Below are 14,190 nucleotides of genomic sequence, written 5' to 3'. Positions count from 1 at the left end.
AGCTCGATCACAGCGGATCGTCTGACGCAGGAGGCGCATTGGATCGATTTCGCTCCGGAACGTTTCTGCCCGCCGCGGTCCGTCTGTGACCTTCAGCACAGCCGTCACACACATCAGCGGCTCAGTCAGCAAGCCGAGTTCAGCCGCACAGAGGCGCCCCCACCCCCGGCACGGTCCAGTCACCTGCCCCCAGCCCAGGCACGGTCCCGGTCCAGTCACCTGCCCCTCAGGCGGCCCGGCTCTCCACTACAAGAGGCCGAAGCCGATGCTGCGTCGCTGCTCTCGCCCACTTCCGTAAACCCAGGCTCGGTCCAGATGGACTCCCCCATCACCCACCACATCAACAACGGCAATGGCAGCAGCACCGGCAACATGTTGTCCGGAGGTCTCGGTGCCGGTTTCCCGAACCTCGCGAACTCGGACATCCAGAGCGCCAGCGGAGGTTCGTCTTCGCCTCCGCTGCCCGGGTTCGGCACACCTTGGTCGGTCCAGACCAGCTCCTCGCCCCCCGCTGCACCCTGCAACCCCATGAACCCCATCCACGCCACCGCGATGAGCCAGATCCCCGGAACCGAGTCAGACAGCAGCTTCTACCCGGGCGTCCCCTCCTCCATCAACCCGGCCTTCTTCCAGAGTTTTTCTCCGGTGTCAACTAATCCGTGCGCCGGGATGAACGTGCAGAGCTTCAGCGGGCCGTTCTCCCCCCAGATCAACGTCCCCCCCCCGCAGCCGCAGAGCCGCAGGTCCCCGGTCAGCCCGCAGATGCATCCGCAGCAGGGCGCCTTCCTGCAGCAGAGGAACAACTACAACCAGCACCAGGTGAGCTAGAGGTCATTCACCACAGCCAAGAGAGGAAGGGACGCGTTATTAGAAAGATCCATGATATTATACAACGTTTCTGTTTATATGACATCATTACTTTAATCTCTGTGGCCAGTTTGGGTCCAGATCTCCCTGTAATGCTCTGTGTACTGGTTCTGATCCCCATATTGGGCTGAGAGGCCTGACATAATGTCCTCAGGAGGGGAAGCATCTTGTGACATTGCAGTGATAGCTTTAAGAGGTGCGTGTGTGTGTGTGTGTGTGCATCAGTGTGTAATCTATACACATCCTCCCTGCAGAATAAAGTCCATCCATAGTCCTTTTAGTTATTATAATGCATTTGTCCTGTCCTCTGAAGTGGCTACACTAGAGGCAAAGGGAGGGAGGGAGGGAGGGAGGGAGGGAGGAGTAAGGAGAGGAACAAGGGAGCATCACTGAATCTGGCTGTTGTTCTCTCCTGAAGCTGGCAGTGGGCTGCAGTCACATGGCACCGGACCATCCTTGTCTTGTGGTTCACCCAGTGGGAATACAAAGGCTTTCAGGGTTTGGTGTCCTAAATGGATTCTGATTGGGCCTGAAACAAAGCAGCAGCAGAGGAACAGAGAACCATGTGATGATGATGATGATGATGATGCTCTCAGGGCCAAAGGGTTATTCCTCCCTTACTTAAGTTATTATTTAAGTGATCTGTGAGCATCTGTGACGTGTTGCCGGCCCTTTAAATCCATAAAACCTCTCAGGCCGGCCGGTCCAGCTGATGGCACCATCACACACACACACAGCTAATGGACCAATGTGGACCAGGATCGGCTCAAGAAAGGTCCAAATATATATAAAGATCTGTGTTCCTTCTTCGTGTTGTTCCATGGAGCCGTCTGCAGGGTGCGAGCATAAGAAAGGAGTTTACATGACGTTAGCTAGTCGCTGTGTGTGTGTGTGAGAAACAAAATGGTGATTGTGCTCTGTGGAAGGTCTTTCCTGTGAAAGCCTGTAAGATTAAACACAATACAGTGTGAGTGTGTGATGCTTAGGAGTGCCCGCCTGGTTCAGGTAGACAGAGTGTGTGTAACGTACACTGGAGGAATCGCAGCACACGGGATACTTAGTATGAAAGCCTTAAAGCTCTAAATCTTCTTATCCATCCACTCTGTTACAGCAGCAGATGAAGCTAGACTGTGGCTGGCAAAGAGAAGAGAGGGGATGAAATGAAAACAAAGACATATATATATACAGTGTGTATTAAAAGCTGTGCGTTGTGTTTGCAGCCCATGATGAAGCCGTCTCCCTGGGGCAGTCACCAGGGGAGCAGCTGGGGCTCCGGGGGCATGTCCTGGGGCAGAGACCACCGCAGAGGCAACGGCATGGGCGTCCCCGGCTCGGTCAGCCACCACTCGCCCATGAAGAAGCCCTTCTCCAGCAACGTCATCGCCCCTCCCAAGTTCCCACGCTCGGCCGGATCAATGGGCCCCAAATCCTGGATGGAGGAGAACATGTTCCGCATAGACGGCAACAGCAACACTCTGTTGCCACTGCAGGTATGTGTTTGGGGTTTGGGGGCCGGCCAGGTGTGTGTAAGTGGGCGAGGAGGAGTTCACACACGTTTTGTTTTGTCAGGAGCCACGGCGCTAATGGTGGGAAAGAGTCGTCTCCTGAATTAGATAACGGATCAAGGGAATAAGAGAGCAGATGCACGGCGAGAGAGGGGAGGGGAAGAATCCTGTAGAAGCCAGGCAAAGATCCTCATCAGTGAGGAAACGGAGCAAAGCCTTCTCAGTGGTGTGTAGACAAATAAAGAGGGCTGGGATGGTTGAGCGTGTGGGGCAGATGGGAGCGGTTGTAATTGATTTGCTCTGCAGGTTTTACCGTACGTGTCATAAAGTGGGGGCTGGGCTGTATTTAGGCTCAGGGAAGTCACATCTAGATCTATTTCAGGTAACAAGGCTGCTAAAGCTTCTGTGCACCTCCAAAGACACCAGGCAGCAGCTAATCTGATCCCATAGGAGCTGTGTGTGTCCTCACTACACACCAGCAAATACACACATTAGCTTTTAAAGGAAGTGTTAATCATCATTTGGTAATTCTGACTGATTCCTTTGTTCCACCACACCCATGGCAACGCCTGCATTGTTTTCCAGTTAGTGGATATTCATTAGTTTTTTCCTGTGAACGATTGATTTCTTTTGACCTTTGACTGCTCACATAGCGATCAGACCCTCAGCCTCTCCTCACAGTCTATATGCTGTTATTCTATACTTCTAGATTATAGTAAACACGGACTCAAAGGCATTTCTCTTCAATTCATAGAGAAATCTGTGATATCCAGCCACTTGTGTGTGATCTGTGTGTGATCTGTGTGTGATCGTTCAGTGGAGGAGCAACAGCTGCACTGCTCACACAGATGGATTATCACATGATCATCTCTGCTCTGGGCATTTTGAATTTAATGTAGCAATAGGAGTCGGTTTCAGAAGAGTGAGCTTTAATTGTTGTTATCTGATGAGGTTGTGTAGACTGTAACACAATACACAGATACACACAGTCTCTTAATGGTATTAGATACAGGAACAAGAGGAACAATGTAACTGTAGATAATAGTTTCATTAAATGTTGTCCCACTGTAAGTTCAGAGTGGTTCCACTAAGACGGCGTTCCAGGAGAGCGGCCTGACTTCATTTCCATAAACAGTGTCAGACCTGGAATTTTGCAGATTCCAAGCTTTCCCTTCCTTCCTTCCTTCCTTCCTTTCTGTTTAATGTCTGGCCTTCAGTAACACTTCAAGTTGAACCTCAGTCTGGGGTGAAAACAGGGAGGAAGCAGAGTCACAGTGTTTTCAGCAAACCTATAATAATAAATCTTCAAAGTATTTGCTCACCGTTAAACAATCCAGCCTGTAGAAATACAGTCAGTAACCAAACAGTCCTGGAAGCTTCACGTCTGATTGGACCTTTACTTCAATAACACGGTCACATCAACACGCTGCTGTGGGAGGAGCCTCCACCAAGGCCTTACCTAACATGGCCTGTTTCACTCAGTGTGCACAGTGGAGCAGCTGCAAGGGAGAGTAGAAGTGTTTTCTGCACATGTAAATGTGTGTATGCAGCATGTTGTCTTCTCTCTGGACACACACACACACACACACACACACACACACACACGCACACACGCACAGGTCCGTGTATCTGCCTGGTGCCTGCTGGCTGCAGAGCTTTCTGGAAACCATAGCTTGTCATTAAAATGGCGGTGGTCCAGTCGAGTCTCTTCTGGCTTGCAGATGACTTTTTTTTCCTCTTCCAGCCGTGGAAGTGAAGCTAAATTTAGTGTCTGGCCTCCTGCTGCGGCTAAATGAATGATTCCATTATCAGTGATGGAGAGTGATACCAACCAGCTGCCTCAGTGATTTAGTGGACCGCTGCTCCTGACAACAAATCCATACTGACTTAGTAAATATTAGATGGTATTCTCTCCTCTGACATCCAGTATTACTCACATTTCCTCTATTAGTCTCACTATTGATCTTTAATATGAGGCAAGCGAGGCAACACTACTCACAGGTGTGTGTGTGTGTGTGTGTGTGTGTGTGTGTGTGTGTGTGTGTGTGTGTGTGTGTGTGTGTGTGTGTGTGTGTGTGTGTGTGTGTGTGTGTGTGTGTGTGTGTGTGTGTGTGTGTGTGTGTGTGTGTGTGTGTGTGTGTGTGTGTGTGTGTGTGTGTCTCTCTCTCTCTCTCTCTCTCTCTCTCTCTCTCAGTGTCTCATACCTTACTGCTTGGCTAAACGCCACTTGGTTTCCATTGTCCGTCTCTAGGACCGAGTCCAGAGTTCTTGTGTAATCCCTTACATAGGCTGCCTGCAAATATACCTTTGGACCCCTAAAGTGTATAAATATGGAAAGAATGTTAATCTGAGCATGAGCTAGTCACACTCTTAAGTCTCTGAAAATGTTAAGCCACACCTCAGAGGCTTTATGTTTCTTAAGCCAAATCACAAAAGCGTGTTGCAAACGTGCTGTGTAGCTCATTTCTACGTGTGGGTGTGTGTGTGTGTGTGTGTGTGTGTGTGTGTGTGTGTGTGTGTGTGTGTGTGTGTGTTTGGTCTAAACCCCACGCCTCTGTGTTCCAGGACCGCTCCAGAATGTACGACAGTCTGAACATGCACTCGTTGGAAAGCTCTCTGATCGACATCATGCGAGCGGAGCAGGATCCCATGAAGGGTAAGAGCGTCTGCACTCAGGGGTCGGGGGGAGGTGAGAGCGTTCAGGTTGAGCGGGCGGCGGGCGACATATGGGGAGGAAGCCCGGCGTTGTGCGTTGGCTCAGTGTAGGAAAGTGACAGGCCTGTTTGAATCCAGAGCTGCGTTGTTTTTCCACACACACACACACACACACACACACACACACGGCTTATTTTCTCCCTGCTGAGAGCTTAATACTTCTGCCACCAGCTGCACATTTACATGACCTTCCAGCTCTGATCCTGTTGCTACTTAACCTGGACAGCACATCGAGCCGAGCAGAGCCGAGCAGAGAGCTCGGCCGTGGCCACGTTCCTGAGCTTTCAGTATACCTTATGATTATTTTCCCCCTATGACTGTTTCAGCTACACCTTGCATGAAGTGACAGCTTGGACCAACAAACACACACGGCTTAGGATTTCCCTGTTAAAGCCAGCAGATCAGGAGAGTGCAGTCTGACCCCCGGCCCCCTGAGCTCAGCTGCTGGACATCAGAGCAGCAGTGTCAGATATCTGCACCATTCTCACCGCTCACCCGCTCCTAAAACAACACTGTTTGTCTCCTCACACTCCTGCTGCAGCTACATTTGGATTACTTTTATTCTGTAGCCGTGAAGCTAATCCTCCACACAGTCTGTATTTGTTGACATTATGCGGTTGTGCCGTATTCCTGCCGGCATGGTTCCCATAAAGCTGCACTTACAGGTTGTGTGTAGGTGCTTTGCTATTTGTCCCAATGAGGCGCTGCCATGTTTGGGTGTCAACCTGTCAGCCGTCTTGGTTGAGTTTCTTGTTTTTCCTGCATGAGCAGATGGAGAGGACATGGGCCAGTGTGCATGGGGGGGGGGGGGGCTAATTTTAGATCACACTTTCACACACTGTGTATGACAGCCAAGAGCGGTGAGGAGGGGGGAGGGGGAGGCGGAGCTCTGCCATTTATAGCATCGCCATGGTGAACGTATCCTGGGGAACGACTCGGAGCACCTTGTACCTTTAATGTTCTCAACATGTATGTTATCCTTCATTTATGCAAGTGTAGGTTAAATACATCCAGCTGTGTTTAGAATGATGATGTCGTCCCTTATGACAGACAGACAGTAAGAAGCAGAGAGCACAGCTGCACACAACATGCATCTCTATGTACATTCACCTTAAATAATCTGATTCTTTAAGCATGAAGATGGATTTCTGAAGCCATTCGCTCGTCTTACGCAACTACTGGATGTACACAGATAATCAATACCATCATACTCCTACCTAGAACACTTAAACAAACCTAAATGAGTCAACACTTCACTCTTTGTTGCTTTGTTTCCTTCTTGATATGGCCTCAAGACACCTTTGGTGATAAAGGGAGGTTTTCTTCTTCCCTGAGCCGAGCTTAAGGCTCACAGTAGACATGTGACAAAGCTTCAGTAGAACACACACACACACACACACACACACACACACACACACACACACACACACACACACACACACACGGGGGGATGTATGTGTTTTCTGGTTCAGAGTGTGAGTGTGTGTGTGTGTGTCTCCATGTCCATGACTTGGTCTGGCCTTGTCCACTCCATCTGCTCTGTGTCTCATCAGTGTGTGTGTGTGTGTGTTTCTCATATCAGGCCGTGTTGGATGCCCTCACCCCGGGGCTGACGGCTCACTCATGCTCAATGGTAATTATCTCTTAAGTTAGTTACCGTGTGTGTGTGTGTGTGTGTGTGTGTGTGTGTGTGTGTGTGTGTGTGTGTGTGTGTGTGTGTGTGTGTGTGTGTGTGTGTGTGTGTGTGTGTGTGTGTGTGTGTGTGTGTGTGTGTGTGTGTGTGTGTGTGTGTGTGTGTGTGTGTGTGTGTGTGTGTGTGTGTGTGTGTGTGGTCATTCATTGGAGTGTGTCAGTGTCACACCAGGTGAGCTGCAGAACATCTGGTTCCCCATCAACAACATCTCTACATCTGTGTTAATGAGTCTTTACATCCATTTATTCTTCACTCAAAGCCAAGATGCACCAAGGATCAATCCTCTCTAAAAACATGTTTATGTCTTAGCCGAGCTGCTCACATGACGAGGAGCCGTGTTTCAGTGATCAAAGTCACATGAGCGGTTGGAATGTGCCACACACTGGACTTTGCTTCATCCATTCTTTAAGATGAAGATCGTCTATAAGCAAAGTCCAGCGTGGAGGCAGAGACTCATTAAGGGGTTCCTTAAGGATTTGTTTTGTATGTATAGAGGAGAGTCCACACAAAATCACTAAAGGACACAGATTAGATGAATCGGATGCAGAGGATTTTAGGAAGCATGAAACAAAGCAAAGTGTTCTTCAATCTGATCACAGAAAGGCTTTAGGAGAGGTTAGACACAGATTTTCTGCTTCTGCTCTGAATATAAATGTGCAGCTCCATAAATATCTTCCCCTAATGTTGTAGATTTAATCCCACACAGGTTGTGTGATGAAGAACAGTAGATAATGCCTTGCTTCCCTGTGTCACATGAGGAGAATAGGCTGTTTGAAGTATTTCCCAGTCAATCCTCTGGCCTTTAGCTGAGTCAGATGTGTTCAGGTCACTTGTGTCCCCCTGAGAAATGTCTGACAGCTGAATCTTTGCACTCTGTACTTTTCTGCACGCAGCCAGGAGCTATGGGAGACGTCGAGGTAAACTCAGCTTCATAACATCTCCGTCTGTGTGTGTTCCTGTGGCCTCGTTGTGTTGCAGCATGCTTTAGTGCTTGAATGGACACCAATCTGAGGCCTAACTGCTGGATTACAGACACTTTGATGCTCTTCTTACAGAGATATGTCTTCAGATTGGCTCAGTCATTTGCGAGGGGCTATTTTCAATCATTAGAACTGATTCAAATCTCATTTAAAGACCTGCATGATGTGAAGGGCTTCGGGTTTGGGTGAACCCTTTGTGTTGCTGTGTGGCTACTTTGTTAACACACACCCTGCCTGTCCACACACACACACACACACACACACACACACACACACATGCTTTAACTGCCACACAGTGCTCAGGCTCATCTTCACTACAAGATGGAGCTTTATTTAGCAACCACAGAGCAAAGAGAGTGGGCATGTTCTCATCAGCAGCAGCAGCCCTACATGTCTGACACCAGAGACCTGATCTGCTGTGTTTCAGTTGTTTTGGGCCCATCGGCTGTCTTCCACTCATGCCTGACCGACCTCTCTCCTCCCCCCCAGGCCGCTCCTCCCTCTTCCCTATTGACGACAATCTCCTTGACGACGGCCACGGCAACCAAGGTGTCCCAGGAGTGCTGGGGTCCCCCAACTGTTACCCCCACCAGAACGGGGAGCGCATAGAGCGTTTCTCCCGTAAGGTCTTCGTGGGCGGGTTGCCTCCAGACATAGATGAAGGTGAGGAAGACTCCTGAGCTGGCTCTGACTCTACAGCGTTATCTGATTGTAATTGTCTTTCCTCACGTCTCTGTTGTTCCCTACAGATGAAATAACCTCAAGCTTCCGTCGCTTCGGTCACCTGGTGGTGGACTGGCCCCACAAAGCTGAGAGCAAATCCTACTTTCCACCAAAAGGTACAAACATAAACACGTCTGTCTGCTATAAACAAGCTGTGTATGTCCTATGACTCATAGTGTGTGTGTGTGTGTGTAGGATACGCCTTCCTGCTGTTCCAGGAGGAGAGCTCGGTGCAGGCTCTGATTGAAGCCTGCATGGAGGAGGATGGGAAGCTCTACCTGTGTGTCTCCAGTCCCACTATAAAGGACAAACCAGTGAGTAAGAGACATCAGACCAGTGTGGGGAGAAGCCTGAGATGATCCTCATGAATCTGACTGATCTCTGTCTCCTCACTCTGACTCCAGGTGCAGATTCGCCCCTGGAACCTGAGTGACAGTGATTTTGTGATGGACGGTTCTCAGCCTCTTGACCCCCGCAAGACCATCTTTGTGGGAGGAGTCCCTCGTCCCCTGAGAGCCAGTAAGGACACACACATTATTATTCTGTCTTCTTACATGAGGTCTCTGATCAGGCGGCTCTCTGTCTACATTCAGATGTTCCTGCTGTAATGACAGACAGGTTCACATCACAGAGCTCCTCCCACATTCTGTCTCACCTCTTTGTCTGACTTCCTCCCCACCTTCCCCTCTCTCTCTCTCTCTCTCTCCCTCTCTCTCTCTCTGTCTCTCCCTCACCAGTCGAGCTGGCCATGATCATGGACCGTCTGTACGGTGGCGTCTGCTACGCAGGCATCGACACTGACCCAGAGCTCAAGTACCCTAAGGGGGCGGGGCGAGTGGCCTTCTCCAATCAGCAGAGCTACATCGCAGCTATCAGCGCTCGCTTCGTCCAGCTGCAGCATGGAGACATCGACAAGCGGGTACACACACACACACACACACACACACACCTTACCCACTTCACTATCAATAGAGAAAGTGATCTGCATTTTCTGAATGTGTTTGTGATTCAGTCGTTTCTGAGTGCATGAATTTGTGTGTGTGTGTGTGTGTGTGTGTGTGTGTGTGTACAAGCAGCATCCTGGCTTGTTGCTATGGCGAGCAGCGGCTTTTAGGGTTAAATGAATTAGCTCCTTTCCCAGTGGCTTCTGCTGTAAACTGAGGCCTGAAATGAAATTATTGTTTTGTTAATGCATCGCTGTCTCACTGAAAGTCTCTCTAAGCCCTTCTCTTATGTGTGTGTGTGTGTGCGTGTGTGCGTGCAGGTGGAGGTGAAGCCCTACGTCCTGGATGATCAGCTGTGTGATGAGTGCCAGGGCGCTCGCTGCGGGGGGAAGTTTGCCCCCTTCTTCTGCGCTAACGTGACCTGCCTGCAGTACTACTGTGAGTTCTGCTGGGCCAACATCCACTCCAGAGCCGGCAGAGAGTTCCACAAGCCGCTGGTCAAAGAAGGCGCCGACCGCCCGCGTCAGATCCACTTCCGCTGGAACTAGACACACGCACAGCCAAGGTGACGGTCAGGGGGAAGGGGAATGAAACACTGGCTAACAGGAAGTAGAGCCTCGCCGCTCCGCCTCTCCTGCTCTCCTAAGCTATCAGTATAATCGGAAACGTAACACTATACAGTATAAACTATATACATATATCTATATATCTTTTGTAGCAGCCAAAACACCACAAGCCTCAGTTTTTCACCAAAACCCCCCTCACATCTCAGGCTCTGACAACTCTACAACTCTTTTGTGGTACTTTCATCTTTTCTAAGAGGAGATTTAAAAGAGATTGATTTTTGTAGGTTTTTTTATTCTTATTATTTTTGTATGTGAGATTTAAAGTAGCTATGGGAATGTTTTTTGCATGGGGGGCAGCTCGTCTGTCTGCCTGCCTACCTGCCTGTCTGTCTGCTGCTAGCCACCCCCCGCAGTGCGAGCGAGCTGTGCACACGTGTTCCTCTGATCCTGACACCTGCCCCAGTTTATGAACCAAAGGTAGAAACGAAAAAAGCTAGGAAAACAACAAATTGAAACATTTCTGCCACTAAACCAACTCTTCTTTTCTAATGTTGCCATGGGTTGTTTACTCTTGATGGCTGGTTGATGAGCTCACACTGACCCACAGAGTGATGATACCTCACATGACTCAATCTGGTTCCTTCTGATTTAACAATAACATTTCTACGTACAAGCTTCTACGAGCTTTGCTGCTATATATACAGTACATATATATAAGTCTATATATATGTATGAATAGATGTGTAGGTGTTATATTTAATGCCATTTATAAACCAGAATCATGGAAAATGAAAACAGCAGCATGCACTCGAACCACTGAAGAGGTCAGAGTGCATGTCGCTATGGCGATAGGCTGAGCTACACAAACTGCATGCAGGATAGATGTGAAAAAACAAAAATCCCAAAAAACAAACCGCTGACGTTGTAAAGTAAAAGACGAGACAAAGATGCGGGTGTAACGGCGAGTAGCATGACCCGTTAGAACAGACGAGACAAAGAGAAACGTGTAAAGAAAACATATTTACACTTGCATGCATTGGTGTTTATCTGTTGTTTGATCCGTTTACATACTTAATATACAAAAAGCGATCTTGGTTCTACTGTAGACGTAGTGATGTCATCACTTAGTGGCTGGTGGTGTAGAGCAGCAGAGTGGTGTTCAGTGCTGTGTGTGTGCGTGCGTGCGTGTGTGTGTTGGTGTCGTCCCTCGTGCTGTGTGACTCTGTGAGTGTAGACTGAGGCTCAAGCTTAGTTACCTAAAGGAGAATTCAAACATCATCGACGCTCTGCCTTCCCCCTTCCTGTCTTGTATCTTACTACGCTTACAGATGGCTTTCAGACTCGGCGTCGCCTTAGAGACCAACCAGTCTTTGTCACGCATGCAGAAACATTGATTTCAATCTGACGAAGGGATTACATAGATTACTTTTCAAATGTCACGTAAACATCAGGTTGAAGTCGGCCTAAGTCGCCGTTGGGATCCACAGAGCAACAAACGTTTTGTTTAGTCAGCTTAGTCATGGTCAGGCCTTCTGCTCCTGCACTTCCTGCCCTGACGCACTTCCTCTTCCTGTTCCTTATGAGACAATTAACCGAGCTGTGCCACCAGCTGTGCCTTCATCACAGCACAGGAACATCAGACCGCACGCAGCCCTCCTGTAAACCTGCCCATACTGTTGTCTGTACTGTAGTTTAGGCAGAAATGTCAAGGAAGCGTTCTTCATGGATGCAGCAGCAGCAGCAGGACGTTCATGCTCGAGTAAACAGAACGGATGAGTGAGGACTTATTCCAATCAGCTCATCTTCAGTATAGTTAGTATACAGTCACAGTTTCCATCCCATCAGGTGACATTATTCACCTGTTCACCTGCTGACCCTTGGTCTCTAAGCGCGCTGAAGGCTCAAACTATCTTTGTCTGTTTGATTTGAACAGTGACTCTTTAAATACGTCACTCTGAAATCCTGTTTAGGGACAATCTCTCTCTCTCTGTCTCTCTCTGTCTCCCTCACTCTGTCTCTCTGTCTCTGTCTCCCTCTCTCTGTCTCTGTCTCTGTCTCCGTCTCCCTGTCTGTCTCTGTCTCTCCGTCTCTCTCTCCCTGTGAGGACGCTGCTGGTGGTCCAGCCGTCTGTTTGGTACTGTACACGTGTGTCTCTGCAGTGTTGCGTTGGTGTCGTTTTGTGTTCCTCACCCTGGTGTGTGTGTGTGTGTGTGTGTGTGTGTGTGTGTGTGGCCCTCAGTATCTGTGTTCTGGTGTACACTGTTAAACTTTAATGGAAATGAGACTTTTGATTTGATCTGGATTATTCCCCACCTCTGGTCCTTTAATATCCCAAATTATATTTTTTTAATATATTATGCACTACTTTTCTATATCCCCCACTCATATGTGTTCTTATTCACCCCCCAATCACAGTGAAGTGATTCTCTGAGACCTTCGCCTATTTATAATTCAACAGATGATTTATTGAGTTTAGTTTTTGGTGATGACTTATTTACTATGTAGCGTGAAGCAGTGGTCTTAAGTTCTCTGTGTTCTGTACGAGTAGAGCAGGAATCCAGTGTTTTCTAATATATTCTAAGGTAGTCTGGTTGTCGTGTGGCGTGGGAGTCGTACAGCGTCGAAGCGCCTCGACTCTTATCGTGCAAAGTTTGAGGAGCAGACGAAGGTTTAGCGTGTGATGTCATAGCTCCCATCCTCCCCGTGGTTCCGGTTGTCGTGGTGTCAGAAGCGAACGTGTTTGAATATCGTCACCTGTAACACTTGACTCGTGTTGTTCTGTGAGGTTCTATTTTCTATGTTGAACACTGTTACTTGGTTCCGTACGGCGTCTTTGTTTTTGTAAAAATCATATTTATTTCACTATTTTTGTAGACAAAAAAAAAACTATTTGATTTTGATTGTATTTTTCTATTTAAATAGGACTATTATACAATTTATTTCCCCCCCTCCCCCCACAGTGCTGATGACTTCCAAAAGCAAAGTTCAGAATCACGCCATTAGTAACAACATCCAAGGTTTTGATATACAATTAGAACGCTCCTTATTTTCCTACACATAACACCTTTAATTTGAAGGAAGGAGACATGAAGGTTTTATTATATTCATGGAAGACACTTGAGATTCTCCCGTTGCATCGAGGCCCGGCTGCCTGTCCTCCTCGTAGCTCTGAAACTTGAATATAACACATTTTGAAAGGCTGACTAACCTCGAATCTGTGTTGTGATGTGCAATACTGTTTCTAATGTTTGTATAAAAGTAAGAATTACAGTGTAAACCTTTTTAATGCAGATTTATTTTTTTCATTGCATATTTTGCAGATTTCTGATCCACAGTGTCATTTTTTACTGTCAGAAAATAAACCCCGTTTTTTCATTGCAACTATTTTTAAATCCAGATATCTTTGTACTGATGTAAATGATTGTAGTTATTTTGGATAGTGTTTTGCTAACAAAAGGAGAGACTTTTTCATGCATATTTCTATTTCATTTCATCTTGTTTTATCCCGTGTTTTTAATTTAATTTAATAGTAGCAGAATTCTTGGAATAATTTTTCATATTAAATGTCATTGGTATTATTTTTTATTTTTATGTGGATTATACACTATACATCATTTGAAGATGCTAATTGCTAATATATTATTTGGAGTTTAATTCTTTTTAAAAGCTAAATATTTGTAATTTTATTGTGACTAATTTCCAAATCAGAGTTTGTGTATAGACTCACAAAAGTGGTTTATGAGGTGTTTGGATTGTAATTATTACTGAATGGTTCTTTGATATGCAAATTAATATCATGTTTATTTTTATTTTTTTTTGGTTTTGTATTTAAATGGGGTGTTGATTACGATCTTTTTTCTTTCACTTCCTGAATAAAGACCTATTCTGTTTGGACACAACATGGCTGCTGCTCCTTTGTGTTCCCTCATCGCCCTGTTATTTACTTATTTATTCATTCATTTTTATTTATTAGGCCACCTGTATATGTGAATCTGAGCTCTTTCCGCAGGACTAATGTGTGATGAAGACAGTGCAGCTTGAAAAGTAGTTACACAAACACAACACAGGACATGTAGACTGGAAAGACGTACACACATACATGCTCTCACTGCTCAGATGATCTTATTATACTCGGGTGTGTTTGAAGAACGAGTTCACACGCCAACAGAGAGACTGGTGCATAGTTTCTAATGTTTT

At 47.1% G+C, this 14,190-nt stretch overlaps 1 protein-coding gene across 4 annotated transcripts; it reads left to right on the top strand.

The window, feature by feature from the left end:
• Window positions 1-240: 240 nt before the first annotated feature.
• Window positions 241-13,879, top strand: cpeb2 (cytoplasmic polyadenylation element binding protein 2). Of its 4 annotated transcripts, none has more exons than XM_076158145.1 (11): window positions 241-819; window positions 2,088-2,357; window positions 4,938-5,028; window positions 6,670-6,720; window positions 7,674-7,697; window positions 8,250-8,423; window positions 8,510-8,599; window positions 8,679-8,797; window positions 8,888-9,002; window positions 9,221-9,402; window positions 9,748-13,879. In XM_076158145.1, the coding sequence occupies exons 1-11, from the start codon at window positions 316-318 to the stop codon at window positions 9,973-9,975; spliced, it is 1,848 nt and encodes a 615-aa protein (XP_076014260.1). In that variant the 5' UTR covers window positions 241-315; the 3' UTR covers window positions 9,976-13,879. The 4 variants fall into 4 exon arrangements, with proteins under 4 accessions (XP_076014260.1, XP_076014243.1, XP_076014269.1 ...); XM_076158128.1 differs by having other exon boundaries at window positions 2,088-2,363; XM_076158154.1 differs by lacking the exon at window positions 7,674-7,697.
• Window positions 13,880-14,190: the final 311 nt, after the last annotated feature.

Source organism: Genypterus blacodes, unplaced genomic scaffold, assembly GCF_046128005.1.
Source record: "Genypterus blacodes isolate CSIRO-AG114 ecotype Tasmania unplaced genomic scaffold, CSIRO-AGI_Gbla_v1 ptg000009l_1, whole genome shotgun sequence".
Classification (NCBI taxonomy): Eukaryota; Metazoa; Chordata; class Actinopteri; order Ophidiiformes; family Ophidiidae; genus Genypterus; species Genypterus blacodes.
The sequence above is the reverse complement of the archived record's forward strand: the minus strand, read 5'-3'. Positions and strand labels throughout refer to the sequence as shown.